Source organism: Symsagittifera roscoffensis, chromosome 1 (assembly GCF_963678635.1).
Source record: "Symsagittifera roscoffensis chromosome 1, txSymRosc1.1, whole genome shotgun sequence".
NCBI lineage: Eukaryota > Metazoa > Xenacoelomorpha > Acoela > Convolutidae > Symsagittifera > Symsagittifera roscoffensis.
Genome location: NC_087062.1, coordinates 93,258,460 through 93,283,356, shown reverse-complemented (window position 1 = coordinate 93,283,356; position 24,897 = coordinate 93,258,460). Strand labels below are relative to the sequence as shown.

The window sequence follows — 24,897 nt, the reverse complement described above, 5'->3', positions numbered from 1 at the left end:
GCGCAGTGATGCTTAATTTGTACATAATTAGTGTGAATGTAGTTTTGTGTATGTAGCTGTGTTTTCTATTCAGCCCACGCTATTTTTTATGGTCACCAATTTTTCATAAAATACATAATTTGATAATTCTGAAATCAAATTAACGAAGAAAAGTTTCAAATAACTATTTCAAGCTTTCAGTTTTCCAAGGCGGCAAGCTTAGCATATAGGTGATATAAGACAATGGGGTTTTTCATTAACAAGTTACAATCGTAACGGCGAATTAAAGTAACAAAGGTTTATAACAAAAAAATTGAATTTTTATCTGACTCTGAAAAATATAATGTAAGACCGGTTGATTTTCTTGAGCGACTTTTTGTTTTGCTGTAACAAATTATACTAGTCAGTATGCACAAAAAATTACAACATTCTGGCGACATAGTTGTAACATTATTTATTCGATACGTCATTTTTGTTAGCATACGTATTTTTAGCATACGTATTTATATTTTAAAATTTGTTTTGCATTTTATTGCATATCATATTTTTTTGGTTTATTTTGAAAGCAGTTTAATGTGTGAATTTTCTGTCGCTTAAATGTACTAATTGCGCCAATATATACTAACTTTGAGGGGGAGCGCGCGCCAAAAAAAACGCGATTTTTTTGTCAAATTTTTTCAAAAAGTGCCCAAAAACGGCTTTTTTGACTGTTTTTTCAAAAATTTGCCAGCGGCGCAGAAAATTTTGACAAAATAGGGGCAAAACAGTGCTTTGGGAGAGCTCGAAAAATCAATTTGGTCGACCTAAAAAAAAAGTCGTCAAAGTTTTGGAAAATTTTTTGAAAATCCGCCCCCCTCCCTCGAGAAAATCCTAGATCCGCCCCTGCCTTTATAGATCAGTTTTTGAAATTAGACTCAATGATCAGAATGTCAGAAGACAAAGAAAACAAGTATTTTTGAGCCAAAAAATCTAAGATCACGTAAACTCATTAAGCTTTGGTCTTGTCTTGCAGTATTTTTGATCAGTTGCGCAGTGATGCTCTGAAAGTTAGCAAAGATCATAACCGGAAAAAAATCTTGAATCGGATGAAACGCTTGCTACTGCAAACGCTTCAAAATCTGCAGTTATTTCGCTTGCATCACGCGAGAGGAACGCATGATGACAATTCGATGACAAGCACTCAATGTATTTCCGATTTCACAGACCAGCGAGGTCGCTTTATCATCTTGTTTCAACTTAGTAGAAGATATTTAGATAAAGATTCCAATTCAGGAGAGAAGTATAAAAAAGGGACTAACACTAGCAATATAGATGATGGCTATTTTACATAGTGGAAAGAGCAGTTAAATTAAATTAAATTCAATAAATTCAGTAGTTTCATTAGCACCATATTCAACACGATTCAGGGGTATTCAAATTATTTCGATCCAGCGAAACAAATTCTATGCTACGCACCAGATCACAATTTTACAACATTAACTCTTACTTCTGTTCCAAAAAAAAACAGTTTCAAATAATGCAATTGTATAGATGAGACGATACGAGAACAGTGCAATGTCATTTTTGTGCTTTTTGCGTTCTTTATTCAGTTTTCACATCCATGTACTACAAAAATTCAACATAAAAAACTGTTTTCACCTACAGAGAAAGTGGAAAAGGCTTTATCATGGCAACTACATCTAATTAAATAGGAAAAATTCAGTTTCAGAGTTCATTGTAGACAAGCTGCCACTGTTTTTAATCGCCGCTTCTTTGCTTTTTCTTCCTTGTTGGTTCAATTTTACCACTGCGAGGAAACCACGAATTCATGACTCATAAGATCTTCTGCAGTTGGTCTTTGGTTCTGGTCGTAGGTGAGACACTTGTGCACAATATCAACTAGAGGGGCGGAGGAGTTGATTGGCAGTCTCGCTTGGCACTTCTTGTTTGTGGCCACTCGGTAAATGGCAGGCATCGATTCCAGCTCGTGGTTGGGCGGCTCGCCAGTCATCATTTCCACAATCGAACAGCCAAGACTCCTGTGCAAAATACAAAACACCTTTCAGTTACAGAACGGTGCGCAAGGATTTTTGAAGACGATCAATCAAGAAGATTTTCTGCGAGTCAATTGTTCTAGAATCCAATTTTACCAAAATAAAAATCTTACAGCGTAATGCAGTTATCTCTATACGCTTTTGTCAGCCTTGTCAATTTCGTGTCAAAAACATGACAATAGCGTATCTTGACAAAGATGACAAAAGCGTAGGACAATAGCGTATAAAAACTTGTCAATAGCGTCTTTTGCTACACTAATCAATTTGCCCTTTAACACGAAAGGTTGGACAGTGAAAACCCAGTTATATTTGCTCTTTTTATCTTGAAGGTTGCAATAGAAAGGTGGTGCATTGATTCGCCACCGGTATTTCTGCCTCTGTTGACACGATCAAACACGCGGCTAATTTCAAGAAGCACAATAAGCTACTCAAATACAAAAACGGTAAACGCTGCAAGCTGCAGTACGGAACTTATGTTCATCCTTTCCTTAAATCATAAATGGTCAATTGTCATCCATCACTAACCAGATATCGGCCCTTCCGTCGTAAGGCTGACTTATAATGACCTCTGGACTCATCCAGTAAGGAGTTCCCAGCATCAAACTGTTCACGCCTGAATGCTTCAAGTAGTCTGTTCGCAGTCTCGCACACCCGAAGTCGGCCAGTTTCGTGTTTCCGAGCGAGTCTCGCAGAATGTTGTCGCACTTGAGATCCCGATGCACTATGTTTTCACTGTGCAGATACACCAGACCCTCTAGGATCTGAGCGAGGTACTTGCTACAGACTGACTCGCTCACACAGCCGTACTGGTCAATTTGAGATTTCACTGAGTTCTAAAACACCCAATTTCATTGAGACTTCTAGCGGATGAGATGAAGTTTATGCCGATTGCCCTCAGCAATTCAATCACATCACAATTTTAAATATTAACCGCCTTGATTGTATTTTACGATATCATTGTATGGGCCCTATAAAATTTAGAAATCAACAACGGTACATGAAAATTTCTTACAGCTAAGAACAAAGAAAAACAAAATTGTGGCGCGTGAATTTTAATTGGAACTAAAATAAGCTCAAATCGAATTTATATTTTTGAAAGGAAATAACAAAAAGGGAAGAGTTGTATGATGATGAAACTGAAAGAGATAGTGAGATTTAAAACTCAACAAACAAATTACCAAAATTACTGAACCGAAAACAAAAAAAATCGCCAACAGATAGATGGGCTCTTTTCCAGTCCCCCCCCTTTGAATTTTAATTTTGAAAAGTCAATTTAACGTGGTCATAAAGCAATGAAATTTTGCGTGGTGAACAAATCGACAATTCTGAACAGATTTGTTCTTCACACTTTGCAGCGTAACATCACGCATTTAGCCGTAATAACACGTAAAAGTAACATAATATTCGGTATTTTGAAATAGGGGGAACTGGAAAAGAGCCGATAGATGGATACAGAGGCGAAGCTGCGCTTCGCAATCACTTGCGATAACACGACCAAAAAGCAGCTCTGTAATGTGAAAAAAGAAAAATTAGAAAAAAAACTTCGAATTAGCAAAAACTCGGCTACGTGTCGGATTCGAATCTGCGACCTAGCAAATTTGAGTCTCACGCACTAACCACTCAGCCACGGATACTTAAAATCCCCAAAAACTGGCCACCAATAACGCAGATTTATGCTAATAAATTGCCCATTCGATGCAGCAAAAGTAGCACCAAATATAAAGACACAATTTTGCAAATAATAAATTGGAAAGCATAAAGCCAAATTATGTATAAATTACGCATTTCAAAAAAATTGCGAGATAAATTGAGTTAGAAATTTTCTGAAATCGAGCTTTTTATCAATGTTTTGCTGTTTGAAACAAAAAACTTTTTTCAGTTCATTTGATGAATTAAAAATGCATCAGTTGTGTTAACTTTTTACTAAACAAATGTCAAAGCACATATGATATTATACTCCTACCGCAGCCTACCGTTTCAAAAGTGCTACCAGGTTGGGAAAAAAAGAAAGTTCGTACTAATACACTTTGCTTCGCAAGTGTAAAAAGAGTCAATGAACGCAGGGAAAAAACTGACTTGTTTTGTAAAAAATCACAACCCAAAATAGAAAAAAAATAACCTTAAAGCTCTTTAAATTTCGAAAAAATATATGATGGAAAAGTATAAGTCAATTTGAGAAAACTGGATCAATAGGTGATGAAAGCTTTTATTCCTCTGGGAAATCTAAAAATCAACTATGGAAATTAAAAACCGATCACGTTCTTCATGACATTTACAATTTTGCTCTTCAATGGTGGAGTTTGCCTTTCGTTTAACAAAAACCGCGAAAAATTAAATTTGAGCGTGAACAAACTTTAAGGTTTCCACATAACCCAAACACAAGTCTTAACTATGTTTATTGACTCTTAAAATACGACGTAATTGGTTTGGTATTGGAATTAAATGGCATCATCAAAAAGCAGTTAACAAAATAAGTATCACTCGGATCCTTTAGAGCCAAGTAAAATAAAATATCAAGATCAAAGAAAAAATCTATACAGAGGCGACAAGGCGCTCTGCCTCAATTGCGATACAATTCAAGCAAAGCATTTCAAACTAGTGAATAGAAAATGAAACAGAAATAGCAAAATCTAAAAATTATAATTTGGGAACAAAACAACAAAAAAATCAGAATAGTCAAAAAACACAACAAACAGCTTTGAATAAATATTTAATAGTAAACAAGCGGCCACCAAGCCGACAATGCATTCATCGAGCAAAAAACAATGAAAAAATGCTGAAAAAATGCCATAGAAAATTAATAATAAAAAATGTCGAGCAATTAAGTTTGAACTTCACAAATCAAGAACTGACACAAATCAAGGTAACTTAGTCGACATAACATAAGCCTAAAACCTTTACGCCAAATGTAGCTTTTAAGTGAAACAAAAAAAAAGAAAATATAACAAGTCAGGGCAATTAGTTTTATAAATAGCAGAAATATTTCTAAATCAATTGCATTGACGACAAAAATAGCTAACTGCACAAAACTCCACAATCTGGCAAAAAAATAGGCCGACAAAACATACACAGACAAACAAAATTCTGATAATTCAATTTTTTCCCAAAACAGTTTATAATTTCACAATGGTTCAAAAATAAAGTAACTTCAATTTCAACTTCAGATTTAAGAAAAGAAGTTTATGGGAAAAAAAGGCTAGTGTTTTCCCGATAACAAGACACTTGCTTTCGCAAAATTAAAAAACTATGCAGTCTTGCCAATTTTACAAACGACAAAAAGCCAAACATTAAACCAAAAACCAAATTTTTTTAATGAGTTGACGAGCTGACAAGTTTTAAATTCATATTCGACGTGGGTTACAAGCAGATGTATTAAATAGTTTTTGTCACAACATTATGGTTAAAACTAGCCAGGAAAGACTTGGAAAACAGCCCAACTTAAACACTAGTAAACTTAAGCGAGAAAACGGCAGGAAGTAGCTCTAAAAAGTCATGGTAGATTTAGAACATAGCCAGCAGACATTTGAAAAAGAGTCAATTAATACAAGTAAACAGAAGAAAATACGGAGTTTTCTACAAAATTCAAATTTCTAAGAAAAAAATCGGTGGCCTTAAAACCTCTTTGAAATTCTAGAACAGTTTATGATTGACAATTTTTTGATAAAATTAACACAATTCGAGAAAACTGGATCAAATGGTAAAATTTCCATTTCGCTGGTATATCTGATAATTTAATTCCATTTAATTAGAAGTCGATCATGATTTTCGAGACCTTTACACTTTCGCTGTTCGATAGTGGAGTTCGCCTCCCTTTCAACAAAAGACATGAAGTGAACTTAAAAAGAAATCACAAGTGAAACCGCGAAAAAGAAAATTAGAGCCTGAACAAGTTTAAAGTTTAAGATTTTAAATGAAATAAAAAACGAAAAAAAAATCACGACCTATCCTATATAAGAATCTGAGCTACTTTCATCGACCTTAGAAACTCTTTGAAATTTTCGAACAATTTATGATAAACATTTTTTGGATAAAATTACTTTCGACTTTTAATGAAAATTATACTGAGTAATTTCTATTTTTGAGCCTTATGCTAGGTAAATAATTCTTGAGGTCAAATGATAAGAATTGTTGCTCTTACGCCTGGAATGTATTCCATGAAGATGTAGATGCACTGTTTCTCACTGTCTATCTTGGATCCGTAAAATTTGACAATTCTCTCGTGTGAATACCTGCTCAGCACTCGAATCTCCTGTTCAGCGGTTCGTAGCACCTAAAATAAATACCATCAATTAAAATACAGAGTTCCCAATTCCACTCTTATGGCTCATCTAAACGGCATCAACTACTGGATATTCATGATTTAGTTTTAATTCTGGGTCTGCTGAAAGAAACAATTACCGAACTCTAGAGCTCTTAGTTCTCCAAATGCTGAAAAGATACTTATTTAATATGGTGCCAGGGTCAAAATTTCCTATAATGCAGGCTTGCTTCCATTTTGATTCTATTTTTTTGCAAACGAAACTGAGACAAAGAGAAAAATCGCCCAACTGAATCAATTCGGTTTGCGGGATTTTTTCCCCAACCAATCAGGAATTAGCATTTCGCATGTTGGCGTACTGCTTAAATTTGAAGGCGATCGGTCACCGTGTTCGAGGCAAAATGCTTTACACGGACCCGATAAAGGTATAAAAAAAACGCTGAAATGCGTGTGTGTAAAGCGTTTAGAGTAGATGAAGATGACCTTTCTGCTGTTGGCCTCAGTGAGTTTGATCTGCTTAACTGCGCTCTCCACTCCCGTGTGTTTGTTATAGTACACAGAGACTTCCCCAAATCCGCCGTGGCCCAGTCTTTTTCCAGGCACCCAGTGTTCCAGACTGTACGCTTCTGAAACACAACAACTAATACTCTACAAACGATATACATGGTCACACAGAAGCTGGTTACCAATCATATATCCTGAAAAATAAGGTTCGACCGACAGGGACTTAAACCTCAGACCATAGGGTGCAGATGCAACCGTGTTAGCCCTAGACTTAGTCGAAAAGAGCTTGATGCTGCAAAGGTTCAATAATAAATCAAGTTAAATTTCTTGGCAGATTTGTAAGAAAAATAGTTTAGGGGAAAAGTCTAGTTCCCGATAACAAGACACTTGCTCGGCCAAGTTCAATGAACTTTAGAAAGTCAATTTGACCGAGAAAGCCAACAAAAACTATCCACCTGACATGTCTAGAAAAAACCCTGGATCATCCACCTGCTGGTTATCATTTATTGCACTCAAATTCAAACATAGCCAACAGGCAAGTGGAAAATTTTCAATGAACGCAAGTAAACAGGAAAAAAACCGACTACTTATTTGGAAAAAATTCAACTTTCGAATTTCGAAAAAAAATAGATGCATTTTAAGCTCTGTGAACTTCTAGAATAATTCATGATTGGCACTTTTTGAGAAAGTGTATCAATAGGTAAAAATTTTATTTCGCTGGGAAATCTGAAAACTAAATTCTGTTTTTGAAACTAGATGTCGATCACGTTTTTGTGACCCTTAAACTTTCGCTATTCGATAGTGGAGTTTGCCTTCTTTTTAAAAAAGAAATTAACTGAACTTAAAGCCTGAACAAATTTCAAGAAAAAAAAAACAAAAAAACAATCGCGACATATGAGAGACTGAACTACGTTCATCGAATCTTAATAACAAACGCAAATTTTTACACAGAGGCGAACCTGCTCTTCGCAAACACTAGCAAGAACAAGAGAAGAAGCAGCTCTATACATTGCAATAAGTAAAAGTAGAAAGGAGCCTCGAACTAGTACAAATTCGTGTTCTCAACTTTTCATGTTCGTATTTGGAGAGTGCTATTTACGTAATTTTTAGCAAATGATCATATATTGATCAAAAGTGCATATATATATATATATATATATATATATATATATATATATATATATATATATATAACTAACTGCATTCATAAATGCATTTATATGTATGAATGCACATCTGTAATTACTAGAGCATTTTAAGATTTTTTCCTAAAAAAAACAAACAAAAGAAATCACCAAGACCTATATAAGAGTCTTCACTACGTTAACTACACTTAAACACTAGCCACAAATAAAGCAGAGAACATATGCTATGAAATTTCCAATGCTACAGATCTGATAATAGCAAAGCTGTCACCAAATAAATGAACACTCTTGATGACCAATTTGTTAGGTATAGAAAAAGATGGTTCGTACTAATACACTAACGCTATCAAGCTCTCTAGTGTAACGATGAAAACTCCTTATTTACTATATGTCTCAATCTTTCAGACATAGTTCAGACATATAATAACGTTACGAAAAAAAGGATCAAATTTATGCAATATGAAAATGAATAATCGGCAACTAACCGTCATTCCCAAAACTCTCTTGCATAAAATCAACTGTGAAGCTGGTGCAGTTTTCCGCTGTTTTCTAAAACAATCGATAACTGTAAATAATTCGGTTGTTCAAATATGAAGAAAGCATTTATAAAAACTTACTTGTCTTGGAGGATGACTTTGATTGTTGATTGAGCGGATATTGGCACTTTGATTTGCTGCAGTGGTATCTAAAAAAGAGCAATGACTTTACAGATGAGACAAGGACTATTGTAAAATTTGAGAAAAATCTCGATAATCAACACGCAAGACCTTTACTTAAACGTAACAACATTGGAACGAAAAATGTTCATAATTTTAAACCAAACTACAACTTTCGAACGCAACAAAGAAAGCTGCTTTTTGTTTACATAAACTGCAAAAATTGAAAAATGAAGCATTTGAGATCCGCCATCACTTCCCAATCCGTTCAACAGTGCGGATGCTAAATTATTTCTAAGTTGAAAGTTAGAGCTAACCACAATCGAATAATTTACACGCGGCGGTATGCTAAGTGAATCCGAGTTAAAATTTAGGGGAAGTGTTAACTTAATCTATTTCTATTTGGTATTTGGGGTCAGATATTTGAAGCAGCAGTCAAATTACTAATATGGCGTAAATTTTGCGCAAAAAACGAAGATTAATTATCCAAAAAAAACTATTTACCTGAATTGCTGTGTTGGGAGGCATTGCCACTGTTCTTTGATGCACGCGAGTAAGACAAACAACTGGATTGTCTTCGATTTGATGGCGTTCCACTTTCACAGAGAGTCGTATCAATGCACAGACCAACTGAGTCGGCAACTCTGTTGAAATCAACTGATGTAGTTTCGATTCCATCTAGTACCTCTTCGGCCAAAATTTCGTCATCTTCGGAGGTGTGATTGCCTCCGAGATTGCGATCAAAGAAAGCGGGACCATGTCCAATGCCAGAATCTACCCCATGATCCGGTAAGAACATACCTTCGTGATTGCCCAACTTAAAACTACCTGAACAGCTGTTGGACAATCTGTATGATCGATTGCTGTCAAGCGGGACTCCCACCATTCTTGGAGATGCAGTCATTGACGGTTCAGGAGGCGAATCAATAAACTGTGATAAACTAAAACACAGCCAACAGTCAGTTGGAAAGGAGTCATGAACGCAAGGAAACAGAAAAAAAATTACTATTTATTGAAAAACTTTCGAATTTCGAAGAAAATATGACTTTAAGGCGCTTTGAATTTTAAGAGTAATTTTTGGTTGAATTTTTTTGATAAAATCAACTCAATATAAGAAAACTGGATCAATAGGAAAAATTTCTATTCAGCAGGGAAAGCAGCAAATTAAAATTTGAAACTATTAGTCAATCACGTTTTTAGTGACGTTTACAATTTAGCTCTTTGCTGAAAGGAAATGAACTGAACTTTAAAAAGTCAAACCGCCTGAACAAATTTTAAGACTTTGTCGTGAAAAAAAACAACCAAGACTTATATAAGAGCTTAAACTACGTTCATGAACCTTAAACACACTCAAAAGACAGTTGAAAAAAGTTTTTATTACAACATTCTTGTGCTTATCAAATTATTGAAATTAAGGCCGCTAAGCCGATATCATAAATGCCGAATCCATTTAACCACAATAAAGAAAAAGATTAAAAAATCACATAGTGAAATCTGAGTTCTTAAATTGACAACCAACATACAAGACAAATTTCGAAAAGAACGGGCAATTAAATATCTCACATGATCAAAATATTAGTATTGAAAAAAAATACTTCAAAAGTAAATCAAAAAATTAAACTCATTTTCGAAACCATTAGAAAAACAAACCACAAAAAATCAAACTTTATCTAGCTCAAACTTTAGGACTTTTTTCTGAAAAAAACTTAAATAAGTGCCTTCACTTTGTTCATTAACACTTAAATATAAAAACTCATGAAAATGTTTCACTCATAAAATTATGTCGCAAAAATGTCGAACAAAAACAGTAATGAAAAAAAAACATTCCGTAAAATCGTAGGAACTATACCATGGGTAACATTACAAAGAACATTTCTCTTATTGCTTTTATACCACAAAAAAAAGAAAAGGAAAGAACAAAAACTTCTAAAAAGTTGCAACTAAATTATCTGTACCATTAGAAGTTTATAAAAAACGCGTCTGGTTGTTACTTAAGAACGAACGGCGTTTCAAGTCTCTGCGTTAGTACAATTAACGTAGAAGCAGTAACCGCTAAGTGAACAAATTCAAGAAATTTAAATTAACTGGTTACAGGAGCCTACGACAAACAAGTTTTTGCGTTGGTTTTTCTTTTGATTTTTTGAGCCACATTGAATCAAATTAACATAGGCAATCGAAGATTGGAAAAGAGCAATGAGCGCAAGTAAACATAAAAAATACACTAACTTTGTTGAAAAATCTCTACTTTCGAATTTCAAAAAATGGATGCCATCAATTTAAGCTCTTTGAACTTTTAGGAAAATTCATGATTGGCGCTTTTATGAACCCACTTGAGAAAAATGAATCAATAGGTAAAGTTTTAATTCCGCTGGGAAATCCTAAAAATTAAATTCCACTTTCGAAACCATAAATCGTTCACGTTTTTTCGCGCCAATTCCACGTTCGTAATTGGAGAGTGCTTTTTAGATCACTTTCAGCAGATGAATTTCAATTGAACTCAAAAAATGCATTATACCCAAGTGCATCAATATTTTAAGACTTTTTCCTAAAAAAAACAAAAAAAAATCAGCAAGACCTATATATGAGTCTTCATTACGTTCATTACTCATAATAATACAATCAATCATAGGAATATTCTAAGAGACCCCAATCTTTATCAAGGTTTGATGTGCCTATCCTGTGTTGTCAGGGATATTCACTTGTCTTCAAATTATAATTCTGATGAATAGAAATTGAGGTTTCGGTTTCTATTCTAATGATTGTAACTTTTTCACTTTAATTTTTAAGATTATCTTGTCTTATGAAAATGTTTGTCCTATAGGGCAGCCATCTGAAACCCAAATGGGTTCGTAGGCTGTCCTCTCAGAGTTATGAATTGTGTATATCTTAACTGTTTTTGTATTTATAACTCTTGAGAAATAAATCTAATTCGTCGTCTTCTTCAGGCACGACGATAATTCAAAAATCCATAGTTTGCAAAATATTAAAGCCTTGTACGGGTTGAAAACATCAGATTATGGTACTCTCGAGCATGGACGTTTCGTCTTTGCTTGCTTGATAAGGAAATACGCTATCAAATACTTCCATCTTAACGTACATGTAAAGCTGTTGAAGGGAAATGTCTAGCACACAATGATTTGCAACCGCAATCAGAAAACGAAATTGAAAATCAAATTTCATTCCTCTACAGCAAAAAGTAACATGCTAAAAAGTACTTTTATTATATAGAAGCAAAAACCATGAATATTTTCGCACAAGTTGGAAATATAATTCTACGTGCTTAAGCTACCTGTTTCGCGCACAGAACCGAACCCTTCTTTCTGAAAACAATCTACAAAATTTCTTACTTTTGCGAGCTGCTGGATGTACTATGTAGGGAATTTCTGCTTTCTCCGCTAACAGAGGCCGTGTATCCTCCACTCTGCTAAAGCAAGCCAAAATAAATAGTTTAATTTATTTTTTAACATCAGTAGACGTTTGCTGCACAAACAGCACTGAGTGTTCCAACCATGTTCATTTTTGCAAAAAATATCATTAAAAACTAATTGATTTTTCCGGTACAAACATGCAAAAACTTTTTCGTTTCTTTTTGGAGAAAGTTAGTGTGGATGATGCCAAAGTTAGTTGAACGAAGATATTAAAAATTTTTGTTTTTTTAAAAAAAATTTTTCACAGCAATTACGGCTAAAAAAGTGTCATTATGATATATCAGTCTACGTCTTCAGAGGTTTTCTTGTAGTTCCTAATTTTGCGAGAAAACAAACCTGCTCCTATGTTCCTGGACAGGTCCGAGCAAAAAAAAACTATTTAACTAACCCCGTCAAAATTGTCTTCGGGAATAAATCGTGCTTCGCTATTCAGCTCATTTTCGCAACTGGATTCATTTCGACTGCTCACTCGATTTACAACACTTCGCCTGGCATTGTGCACATGTGTCATTCCTGAGCGCGGGAAAGATCTTGCGCGTGTTATTCCACGCCGCCCATCCCCCGTGTTATTCGAAACGATTGGGTCAGTTTTATAACCCAAGTTGAAGTCTGCGGCGTCAATAACTTTCTCAGGGTCATTTGTCGAGTCAAAACTGACAACAAATATAAGAGGAGTCGTTTCGTCACTTCCTCCAAGATCATATATGTGAAGTGCATACTCAAGATCGGTGTCGTTCAAAACAGGCAGCAATATCTAAATAAGTACAATCTATAGGTATATTTAAGTTTTGAAAAGGTATTATGTGCTTCAGCAACAGCTCTGAAAAGACCATACTCGGAATGTCACGTCGATCATACAATATGCAGTTTTGATATTTGGATGCACAAACATTCACTCAATTCTTGAAGCTATTACCATTTCGCAAAATGAAGTTCTGTTTATGAGTTAAACAAATACGAATTGCACAAGTTTGTTCTGCCACAAGTGAGGAAGTTAAATTCTGAAGTTTCTATCAATAACTCAAATGTTTTTTTTTAAAGTTCAATGCGAAATACGATGCGCAATCTTCTAAAATATTACAATTACAAGTAGAAAGGCATTCAATTAAAATCAGAGCTGCAAATCTCTGAAATCGAATGAAATGGATCTGAATTTTTCTAGATAACGTATTTGCAACACTAGCAAAAAAATTACCACAAATCAGCTCTATAAAGTGAAATAGGAGAATTAGAAATAAGCCTGAAATTAGTAAAACTTTTGCTGCGGGACGGATTCGAACCTCAACATTAAGATCCTCAAGCACACCCCACACCGTCATGGACGCTTAACGATCGACACACACTAGTCACAAAAAAGCAGAGAATAGATGCTAAAAAAATTCCAAAGCTATAGTTCGTGATTAAGGCAAAAAGGCCATCAAATTGAGCAATTTTATTTGCAAGGTACGTTGGAAAAAAGTAGGTTCATACTAATACACTACGCTGGCAAGCTCGCAGTATATATTTAAGATATGAAAATATAAAATTTTTGCTTTTAAATACAATAAAACTTTTCCATTTCATAGATTTGTAAACAAGATGTTCTGAGAACCTTTGCAATTCAGGTTGACTCCTTCGCAGTTGTGAGCGCCGCAACATTATTTGCTCAATTGAATTAAAGTATCAAATGTTTCTGATGATGAATATTGTACAATTCCCTTTGAGGTATTTGGCGCTTTCCCTAAATATGAACTTGAAAAATGTTTGATCTATTTATACTCTAGGACAGACTGGAAAGTCATCGATAGCCCCATTGACTGTCATCTCATAGTCTTATTTCTATGTATTTATCAGCTCTGAATATTAAGTCTAGATAACGAATGAACATGTTCAAAGGAAGAGCTTAATTTCTTTCTTTCTTTCAAGTGATACAAATGTATTGCTGATACCGTTACGACCTTTTAGTTACCACTGCAGAAGCTTCATCAGCAGTTTTGATCTTCCATTTGTTCACGCACGGAGCCATAAAGTTAGGATGACAATAATTGGCAATGTGTTTCGACACAGTTAAAAGAGCTAAGAAATCTTTCCGGATAGCTATGAGTAAATATGCCAGAGAGCTATAAGTCCAGAAAAACCAACTTATCAAAAAAACTTTGGCAGAAGTTTCCTTTATTGGCGTCCGCAAAAGCCCCGATGCTATAATAAGAGCGGTGGTGAAATCGTTACGTCTGCGCCCCTCGATCGAAAGGTCGGATGTTCGAGGCCCACCATGATCCATGCTAGAGGGTGAGGCAACATTTCTCAGCCCCGAAAATTTGCATTTAATTCTTAAGCTAAACAGCTCGCATGTTGGTCCTTTCCCTTGTAGAAAAATTGTCATAACTAAGATAACAGGTCGAAGATTAAAACAAAAACTGTCAAATTAGCTCATTAATGAGTTTCAAATTGCTTTTTGGAAAAAAATATGGGGAAAAACAGGCCATTATTGGCTGTAAAAAGGCATGTGCGTTCACATAAAATCCGACATTTTTTAGCGTTAGAAAAACAACCATATTGAGGCTCAGCTCACAAAAACAAAAGCTAGCAACAAGATTAACCAGTTGCAGTGCCAAAAACACAGTAAAAATCTTGGAGCAAAGCCCTTTTTTACTGGAGTGATACAAGTTTTCACGCCTTAAAAAAGCTTACCGCCTAACAAGCCTGCTTGCTCGGTTTACTTGCTAAAAATTAGAGCAAAATATTTGAAAATGTTTTCAAGACTCAAAAATGCGATATCAATTAATCTAGTTTGAGAACTATTTGTAGCGCCTGATTTTGCGTAAAATAAAAAAAGAAAAAACTTCATAACTGAAAATTTTCAGATATCGAACGTTACTCAATCGCTTTACTCGCTCGAAATTAGATTGAAACTCCGGTTTTTCTCGACATCTCGAAATTTTTTGAAAAGGTTTTAATGTCGTTCAAATCACGGCTAAAACAGCTTTAATATTATAATATGATATATCGCTCGTCCCATTCCCATGATTACTTATGGCACCTGATTTTGCGGGGAAGACAACTCAAATAAAACTGAAACACACCCAAAAAATGTCACTTTATATCCCCCAAACAGCGCTCAACGACAATATTTCATATGAAACTATGCTTTAAAGCGCAGGTGCGACAACAAAATTTTATAAAGATTTTATAAGATAAATGAGGCCAATTACAAAAAAAAAAGTTTTTTTTTTCACCAATATCGACACTGAACTCGGGTTTGATCATTCGAAGCTTTGTTAAGTTGATCCTCTCCATTATGTATTAATGTTTTAACCAAAAACATCAATTCTTTTTTGCTCTTGAAGCGACACAGAATAAGGTACCTAAGCCGATAAAACGTTATCCGAAATTAAGCTTTAGGTCCAAATAATGCTTTTAAGCGGAAAAAAAACAAAAAGGAAAACCAAGAAAAACACAAAAAACGTCAGGGCTATCGATTTTTTAAATTACAGGAGTAAAACCAAAAATACGTGAATATACGATGAATAATGCTGACAGGACAAGAAGAATCCCAATAGGGCAACTTGCCGAAAAAACATAAGCCGACAAACAAAAATCCAACATCAATGTTTCCCGAAAAAAAAAATTCAGTTTAATACCGGGACTCGAACCCCAAACCTTTGGTTGCAAAGGCAACCGCGTTACCCCTAGGCCAATTGAGAAGTAGTCTAGAATTAGCTAAGGTTCACTAATAAAGCAACTTCCCAATTTCTTAAAATTTGCAAGAAAAGTTATTTACGGGAAAAAAAGTCTAGTTCCCGATTAGAAGACACTTGCTCTCGCAAGAGCAACTATAGAACCAAAAAACAGCAATGCAGTCATTCAGTCCCCGAACGCGAAAAATATTGATACTAAGGAATATTACCTCTTCCCCTACCCCGCCAAATTCTCCAAAAAACTTCTACCCCGATGCGTCTTAGAAATTTGGTTTCCACTACAATTAACAGTGAATTGACCTTTTAAATTCAACTGTTGACGCTGTAGACAACTGCATTACAATTGGCGATAAAATTCGGATCAATTTAGTTCACTTTGATAACAAAGCCCGAGAAAATATTGTAAGACGTATATTCTTTGTTTCGCAAATTGAATTTTGCATAATTTTGGCCTTCACCGAAGATATGAATACTTTTATAATTGTATTTATTTGAATCATCAAGACTTCATTGAATCAAATAATAGTTTCACAACTTTAATTGAGTCGTTAATTGATCTACTTGAACTTACATTTGAATTTCGAAAATGCACGGTGAAATCGTTCTGTCCATACATTACGCTGACTTGTTCTACGACATTGTGGAAAGTTATAGGGCGATGCAACTCAAGTTTTCTGTGAAACAAAATTTAAGTAACAATTAGTATAAATTTCAGTAGTTTGAAAGCATTAAGAGTACCTCACCTGACTCCAAGAGCGCATTCAATTGTAATAACAGCGCATCCTTTAGCCATGCTAATCTAAAATTTAAAAGCAGAGCTCAAATTTAAACGCAGAGCTAAATCGCAGTTACTTCCAAGTGAGTTAATTTTCTTTATTATTAGATAGTCGACAACGCCATTTCATCAAGACGTTGCTAAACTAGGTTGCATTTTTTTCAGAATACACAGGAACCTTTGTAAAACCTAACGAATGAAAACATAATCAGAAAACGGCACGAAATCGAGAAACTAGTTAACTTGAAAGCAGTGACAGAATCTGTTAGGTTTCGAGCAAGCAGACAGTGTCGTGTATTAGAAGCTGCCGAAACTCCTTGGTATTAGCCAATATGATTTCTTTCTTCGCCTGGAAACATTAAAATCCCAAAACAATTGTGCAAGCACTTGACGACTAGAGGCCAGCTAAAGCTCGAAATACCTGCTTGATAATTTTTGAACTTTTTGCACTGATGCGGAAGGACAATGGTAATTTAACTTTTCCGAGGGTCATAACTTCTTGTGTAAAAAAGTTTAGGCGTAACCGCTTATGCAGCGGAGCTTCCCACAAGCCGTTCTACCCATTAGAATCAAAACCTCAAATTTGGGAGGTTAGTTTTCGAGAAAAGTAAGTTTCAAACAAAATTTTTTTTTTCTTTTCCAGGAGTCATAACTTTTTGCATTCATTTGCCGTCCATTCTTTTGAAAGTATAACCTCACATTTGGGAGGGTAGTTTTTGAAAAAAAAGTCAATAAGTGTCAAAAAATGGACAATTTTTACTTTCGACACAGGGGCGCTTCGCATCTTTTACGATACCACAAAAAAAGCATTGCAAGCTAGCAGACAGGAAAGGAAAAGAAAGCCACTAAGTCCGAAGAGCACGGAAAAAAATTCGAAGAAACCACAACTAAAAACCTTCCAAAATATTGTCTGGAATGATGTTCTATTTGCGGAAAGAACGTCCAGAAACCCATTTGACGGCGTTTAATGAAAATTCGAAAACAATTTTTGAGCGAAAATAAAATTGTTGACATGAAAAACTTTGAACTATAAATTCTTGGTTCCCTCGAAGGACCCAACATTCGGCCGGCCCCAACGACCCCAAATATAAGTCGAAATCATTTCCATAGAAGTTTTTTTAAGCAAAAAAAAATCAAAAAGGAAAATATCCGAAGCCAAGGCTAGTAGAATTACAAATTGCAGGAGTAAATGAAAGCATAAAAACCGACTACAAGGAAAACTGCATACAGCGAAAAACAAAGCCAACTGACGGTCAAATTTTATTCAGAAATAGGGCCTAATAAAAATAAAAATAAAAATTGCTTACAAATACAAAAAAACAACAAATGTGGGATGAATCATTGAGGATTGAAAAGAGAGGGGGAATGCGCTAACAGCAAAGGAACAAAGGAGCACCAGAATTGGGAATGCAAAAAAAAAGGGAATGCAAAAAACGTAATAAACTGCACAAGACTAGATGGCCCGGCTGACAATCATAGTGGCGTTTCCTCTCATGAGGCACACTGAGAGGCTCTGGAGAAGGCGAACTGGGGCAACACGAGCGTCACGTGAACCAGAACGTCTGGCATCAGCGAGGATAGCAACTGACTTGAGGGTTTTGATAGCTAAAGCGGACCAACCCCCGAGCGTTTCGACTGCTAACGGGAAAAAACTGATTCCTTGTTCCTCACAGTTTTTCTCGTGTTTCGAAAATTTGCGGTCCTCAGCAACTTCCAGGGACGCCCCGGGGGTCTCCGCCGCACGAGAGAGAAGAGATAACTGCAGCGGGGATGTCACGGTGACGTCGAAAGCAGCTGGGCGACCAGCGCTCCAAGTAGGGATAAAAATATCGCCGGGTTTGGACCGTTCTCCAGGGATGAGGTTCCGTTGCTCCTTGATGGGGGCTAAAGAGGCAGCCGAGGTAGCATTGAAAATAATGTCCCGTAGTCTGTCGTGACGGGAGATCCGGCCACCACTCCCCCCACAAGCGACAGCGTGGTCCCCGAGGACGTCCAGAATGCCAGACGGACACGCGGGGCACCTACGAGCAGACGCGAACACAGGAAGACCAAGGCGGTATCTGACAGCAGCTTGGAACTCAGCAGGTAGCAGGTGCAGGCCAAGACCTTTAATGGGGACTGCGATAAGCCAAGCGCCGGCGTAAGGCAGAGAGAGCGACTGAAGACGAGCTTGCTAGCGGGAATCGGGAAGAGACGAGAAGAAAGCGTTGTAGGTGGCCTTATCGAGTTTCTCTTGGAAAGCTTCTTGAGTAAAACCGGGAGTGTTAACGCTTCCAGACTGTTCACGGAAGTCGTTCGATGCACGCAGGAACTCCGGCGTATCAGTGATGTCGCATTCGGTAAGAAACGATACCAAATGAGCTGACTGACACGAAGACCCTAGGAAGGCAGGGATGTGTTGGTCGCGAGCTTGCCGGACGCCAAGTCCGCCATCTTTGATAGGCAGGGAAGACTGGGACCAGGCAAGATCAGGAACAGGTGAGCCAACTATGACAGAAAGAGCATCGCGGAGGAGTTCATCAAAAACTTGCAGGGAAGCTGCGACAGGCTGAGAGGGCGGCTGAGTGCGAAGAGAGTACGTCAGCTTGGGAGCAGCAAGGCAAGTGCGAGTGATGCCAAGTGAGAGCTGGGGGTCATCAAGAAGAGGTAACTTTTCAAGACATTTGGTGGCCTTCGAGATGCGTTTGTCCAGGACTTTAACTGAGAACTCAGTATCACCAATGGGGGCGCCAAGAAGCTCGAAGCCATTAGACGCTGCTCTCGGGATAGAGACGGGGATGGAGGAGAACTCCACAGGGGCCCACAACTCACACTTACTGTGCTTGACTTTGAGGCCGAGATGCAAGCCGTTGGAAGTGATGAGTTCGAGAGCCTTGAGCAAGGAGTCTTCGTCGCCGGCACAAATCCCATCATCAAGGTACCAGCAGTTGAGGGTAGACCGGGGACTTCCGACTTGAGAGATTCGACTAGAGAGTGCAGGGTGACCGCAAAAATGAGAGGCCCTAGCGGATCCCCCTGTTGAACTCCTTTCTCGCTGTTGAGAATGACATCCTCGAACAGCAGATGACTGTGGTGACCGTAGGTAAACTCAACAAAGGCGGAGAGGCCGGGAAGACGGTTGCGAACTTGAAGGAGGATCTCGGTGCGGTCTAGCGTGTTGAAAGCGTTCTCAAAATCCACTGTTAAGACGCCTTGGTGACCATGTTCCGAGCACTTTTTGACTGTCATTTTAGTAGCGTGGACGATGGCTTCCGAGCCACCGCTGGTAGCGACTCCAAGCTGGTGAGGACACAGAAAATCACGAGCTTCAGCGTTGGCGGCTTTAGCAAGGCATTTAGCAGTGAGCCTTCGGAGCACTTCGCCGACCGCAATAGGCCGGACACCACCCTTGGGTTTAGCGGTGGCAAAGAGATTCGCACTGCACAGCCACGGAGAGAGACTAGAAGGGGCTTGCCCGGCAGCGAGGATATTAACAACCCTGTTGAGAGACTCTAACGTTCTGGCAGCAGTCTGAGGAGTGGGGCACTCAACGGCGTGAACAAAGTGCTCAGGAAACCAGCGCGAAGGACCGGCAGCAGTGCCGCTCGGGAAACTTTTGAGAGACTTATGAACGAACTCAGATTCGAATTGGTAGGCAAGAGGGGATTCATCCCGGCCAGAAAAGACAGGAGGGTCAGCGGAAGGATGAAGACTGCGAAGGTCCTTAAGCGACTCGTCACTTTTGGACACGAGGCCATCGGAACACAGGGCTTTAGCTGCTCTGCCGAACTGACCGAGGCCTGCTAGCTCTTTGGCTCTGCGGACATTAAAGTCAGGAGAAGGTTTGCTGTTTTTCTTCGTTCGCTCTTTAGGTCCTTTGGTAGCGTTAGACCAGAGGTCCGAAATATTGCCCTCCTTCCAGGACTTGATTCTTTGGCGAATGTCTCTGCAGTTATTAGCGGCGTGAGACTTGCCTCCGCGGCGAGGGGCTTTCAAGATACATTTGGGGAGCATGAGCAACCGAGTCCAGTTTTTCAGATTGTCCGGAGCGGTGGCGCAGTTGTCAAGGGCGTGACCAACAACCTCAGACCACTCGTTACGAAGAGAAATCGGAACGAACCGGACAGTGTCAACTCTGGAAGACATGACGTCAGAAAGATCCGGCACAGCGCTTTCGGCGAGCTCAGCCGAGATCGTCATACTTGACATCCCTTGAGAGAGGCCAGAGCTAACAGGAGCATCCCGAGAAGGAGAACTCGTTAAAGCGACAGAGATAGGACTGGAGACAGGAGGCGGGAGAAGGCAAATAGGACCGCGAGAATTCCGGCCTATCGGAACATAACCATCAGGGAGCCGGAAAATTTGATCAAGGTTGACCCAGGAGTCATAGCTTTTATTCCAACCACGAAAGTGAGCAAAGAAGCGATCGTTGTCAACTTTGAGGATAGAAGCATCATAGATACCGGAGGTTAGGTCCGAGATGGCCACAGACGACCCGACTAAGATCTCCGCGGCGTTAACAAATCTGAACAACTGAGTAGGGTCGACAGCCGGGCCAGGATTACTTTCAATATCACCAGCGCATAAAAGAAGGAGCATAGAAATGTTATAAAACGACAGCTTTGAGTTGAGTTTAAACTTGCGTGACCGCAGTTCTTGTCGTGATTGTGGATCAGGTTTCTCGCGAGCCAGCAGCAGCATTTGAGTAGATCCAACAGGGGTGTGACCGTTCTGCACACGGTTGAAAGCTAAAACCAGAAACACGGTCGAGAAGAAAGAGGCAAACAATTGCATGCCTAACGTAGGAGGGGTCTCACCCAGACGTAGAGATAACGAAGGCAGAAGGGGAGAGCCAGAGTCAAGATCGGGCTACGGGTTCCACACCAGGAGACCAGAATTCCAGTGCGGGGTCCAGACCAGATCGTGGATGGCACGCTACCTGAAGACCAGTGGTCCACTTTGGGCAGGTCAGGAAGTGTGCAACGTCCAGCCAGGTGATCACCAGCACATACCCATCTCAAACTATTTAATAAGTTTATCACAACAATTAGGCGCGAAGGACTTATTGCTCTTTTCCTGACAGTTGGAAAAGAGCAATAAAAGTTATGAATCTGAAAAAAAAACGACTTGTTTTTTCAAAAACCTTCAACTTTTGAAATTTGAAGAAAAAATAGATGGTAAAGCTTTTTGAATTGGTAGAACAATTTATGATGGACACTTTTTTTGTTAAAACTAATCCAATTTGAGAAACTTTTATTTCGCAGGGAAATCTGATAATTAATTTCAATATTCGAAATTAGAAGTCGATCACATTTTCGTGACCTTTACAATTTTACTGATCGATAGTCGAGTTTGCCTTTGAACAATAGAAATGCACTGAACTTAAACAGAAATCAAAAGTCAAACCGCTAAAAATCAAAAATGAGCGTGAACAATTTTAAAAACTTTTTCCTGAGAAAAAAATCAGCAAGACCTATATAAGAGTACTAACTACGTTCATTACTCTTACTAATGGTTTCTAGAATGTTTATGAGCTACACAAAAACGAATTGCGCAAATTTGTTCTGCCACCAGTGGTGAAGTTAAGTTCTCTCTATAACTTAATAGGTCCTGATCAGATTCGAAACCAGGACCATAGCGGTCCTAGGCATATTTAGTGGCTCCAGACCAAGTGTTCCAGAGACGCGTAGAAAATTGAATTCATTATAAAACAAGATACCAAGTGATTCTGTCGATTAATTTGTTACTCGAAAAAAGTTTATATTCCGATTTGATAACGCTTGCTAAAAGATCACGCTCAAAAAAGACCAATTGAAGCCAGCGTTCAATCATAGGGATATGTCGTCAGATTTCTTTTGCCTTATTTGTGCGACAAACGCCCATTTACGAAAAAAAATTAAAAATTAGTACCGAAAATTCAAATTGATGTTCAGTCAATTCAGGCATGAAAACTTTGAAATTTGGGAGAAATCCACCCAGAGTTCGTGGCCAATCAACTTCGCAAAAAAAACTAGGAATAAAGTTTTCAAACATATATAGAGAGATCAGACAACCGACCTGAAAGCCCTGGAAATTTTCCAACGACAAAATAAAAGAAAAATCTCTATTCACGACTGGTCGACTCCATATACTACAATTCTACGTGTTTTTTACCAACTTGAACTAGTCAAATATACGAGTTGATAAAATTAAACGGAAATTCAGGTTTTGATCTCTAAAAACCCTAATTTCAAGGACAATTTTTAAAACCAAACTACAGCAAATGAGCAGAGCTACCCTGACTGAAAGCCTCAATGTTTAATTTGAAGCACTCAGGCTCTTAATTACAAAAAATCTTTTCGATATTTTGGCTGGAAACCCTATAGACCCATATTTTCTTTGACATGTGGTCTTCGACCAATCCATATTTCCGAGATGTCGTTACTTCTCGCTTCTTAGGCATGAACCCCCGGCTGGACAAAATTGTCTTCACCTCAGCAAGTATAACTAATGTCATTCAAGTTGCTATGGGTCAAATACCCTCGCTGACGTCTTTTATCACATTTCGAACAATCTTCTCTGAGTATCAAGAAATTACGTGGTAGCTCTCCGCGATTCAAGGTGATAGCTCGCAAACTTTGCATTACCGACACTTTCAACAATTTATCCAAATCCATTATGTGCAGATGAGTTTTATCCTTCGTCAGTCATCGGCACCTCCTCACATTCAGTAGCGGATTTAGGGTCCCCCTTTGTACTATTTTGAGATATCAATATTTGGTGAAGGACCCTAAAATTTTTCTAAAGGCGCCTTTATTGGTCGAAAGGCGCCTGTCTACGACATTTGAACTTTATTCTTTGCCGAACCTAATTTTGCCACATTTTCGACATAAATATGCCGCCAAATTAGTAAATTGAAAGACTCAAAACTCAAAAATCAAAAAAGAAATCATTTAAAAGCAACAACTAAACTACGATTTGAAATTGGAATCTGAATCACCCAAAAGTATTGACATTGTCATTGGCGCCCAATAGTTTTTAAAACAAAGAAACCGAAACCAAGGTTTTTTTTTGTTGGAAAAATCAACGAACCCATCCTTATACTAACCAATCATATTGTTTACTCTTTTTTTTGGATTGTAAGTTCCAAAGAAAAAAAAAACTCAAAATCATTTTTTTTGTTACAATACAATTGCGAGGGTTCCATGTAATCAAAGGAATTACATATTAGCCATTTTACATTTTGTCTGACACGTCAAAACGTGAATTAAGTTTAGGAGACATATTCAATTAAAAATGAATTCAACCTATGATGCTGTTTTTAAAGTCATAGAAACAGACGTAGAAATTTTAGGAAAAGCAATTAACCAAGCCATAAGCGATTCCGACGAAGTACAGATCATAAACGATTTCTTAACGGAAATGAAGAGCTTGCTTGACGATGCCAATAACGAAGCAGTCAAGATAATACGCACCGGAACGGACCAGCAAGACTCAATCATTGAACGATTGAAAACTTTGAAAGTTTTGTACCGAACGATCCAACTACGATCAAAACGATACGAGCGTACCCTCAACAACACTGCCACGTCTTCTTTAAACTCATCACGAGTAGCCAGCAACGTCTCGACGCCTTCAATAATACGACAAGCCTTAGAAAATCTTCCCCTTCGACGAAAGTTTAATCCGTAGTACCACTACACAAAACGTCATCATCGACCAGGACACCTCGGACGATTTGCCACAATTTTCAGGATTGCCAGCAATCTTAAACGCTACTTCAAACCACAGATCAAAATCCGCCCAGGACAATTCAGGACTCCTACTTCGCCCCGGATCTAACAGCGACGCCAATACCTTGGATCATCGCATTCATCAACAATAAACAGAAACTCTTGGAACTCAAACTGCCCATGGAACTCACCTCCATCCTCAGTCAAACCTCTCATTGCAGCAGCCGAACGCCGACTTGTCACAAAGTTCAAACCTTCAGCCGAACCACCCAGAAGCTCAACTTCAAGGAACGACTATAGAATTGAACAATGGAACTCAACTCCAAATCGACAATCAGCAATTGACAGCAACAATGGGACAAAGACCGAACTCAGAAGCTCAACTTCATGAAACGTCACCGCACTCCAACCCTGGAACTCGAATCCAAGTTTTCAATCAGCAGATGAACGCACCAGCAACCCAACAAAGAAATGTTTCAGCGCCAATATTTCTTCCGACAGCAACTTAAAAAGCAGCTCAGAGTCAAATGATTGGACAGCAAATCACACACCCAATTCTTGCTCCCCAGACAGCTAGCCCCCCACATGGACTATACCAGCCTCCAAGTCAGCAACAGAGGACACATAATCCGAATAGCGCCTTTAGACCCATCTTGACGATTGGAAATCAGAATTCAACCAATCATCCTCCCACCAACGTGTTCAGTGGACACCAGACGACAGCTAAGGGTATCACAAACATCAACGGAGT

General features: G+C 38.1%; 2 protein-coding genes across 3 annotated transcripts in view; both read right to left on the bottom strand.

Annotated features, from left to right (window-relative positions):
- Positions 1–21,482, bottom strand: part of LOC134840775 (uncharacterized) — a 225,823-nt gene extending 204,341 nt beyond the window's left edge. Inside the window, exon 1 of the mRNA XM_063856818.1 lies at positions 21,459–21,482. The gene's annotated coding sequence lies outside the window, so the exon portion shown is untranslated. The remainder of the gene's footprint in view (positions 1–21,458) is intronic.
- LOC134852806 (mitogen-activated protein kinase kinase kinase 2-like) lies at positions 1,229–21,483 on the bottom strand. 2 transcript variants are annotated; one of them, XM_063868598.1, is made up of 12 exons: positions 21,460–21,483; positions 16,424–16,482; positions 16,252–16,354; positions 12,392–12,757; positions 11,923–11,999; positions 9,080–9,516; positions 8,537–8,604; positions 8,405–8,468; positions 6,754–6,896; positions 6,151–6,282; positions 2,538–2,845; positions 1,229–1,997 (listed from the first exon to the last, which is right to left on the bottom strand). In XM_063868598.1, the coding sequence occupies exons 2-12, from the start codon at positions 16,471–16,473 to the stop codon at positions 1,760–1,762; spliced, it is 1,986 nt and encodes a 661-aa protein (XP_063724668.1). In that variant the 5' UTR covers positions 16,474–16,482; positions 21,460–21,483; the 3' UTR covers positions 1,229–1,759. The 2 variants fall into 2 exon arrangements, with proteins under 2 accessions (XP_063724668.1, XP_063724677.1); XM_063868607.1 differs by having other exon boundaries at positions 11,923–11,996.
- Between the last annotated feature and the right edge of the window lie 3,414 nt (positions 21,484–24,897).

Excerpts from the sequence above, each read along its gene's own strand:
- LOC134852806 (XM_063868598.1), bottom strand. The coding sequence starts at position 16,473 with ATGGCTAAAGGATGCGCTGTTATTACAATTGAATGCGCTCTTGGAGTC. Across the intron at positions 8,605-9,079 it reads CTCCCAACACAGCAATTCAG|ATACCACTGCAGCAAATCAA; the intron begins GTAAATAGTTTT and ends GCTCTTTTTTAG. Across the intron at positions 6,283-6,753 it reads CTGAGGCCAACAGCAGAAAG|GTGCTACGAACCGCTGAACA; the intron begins GTCATCTTCATC and ends TATTTATTTTAG.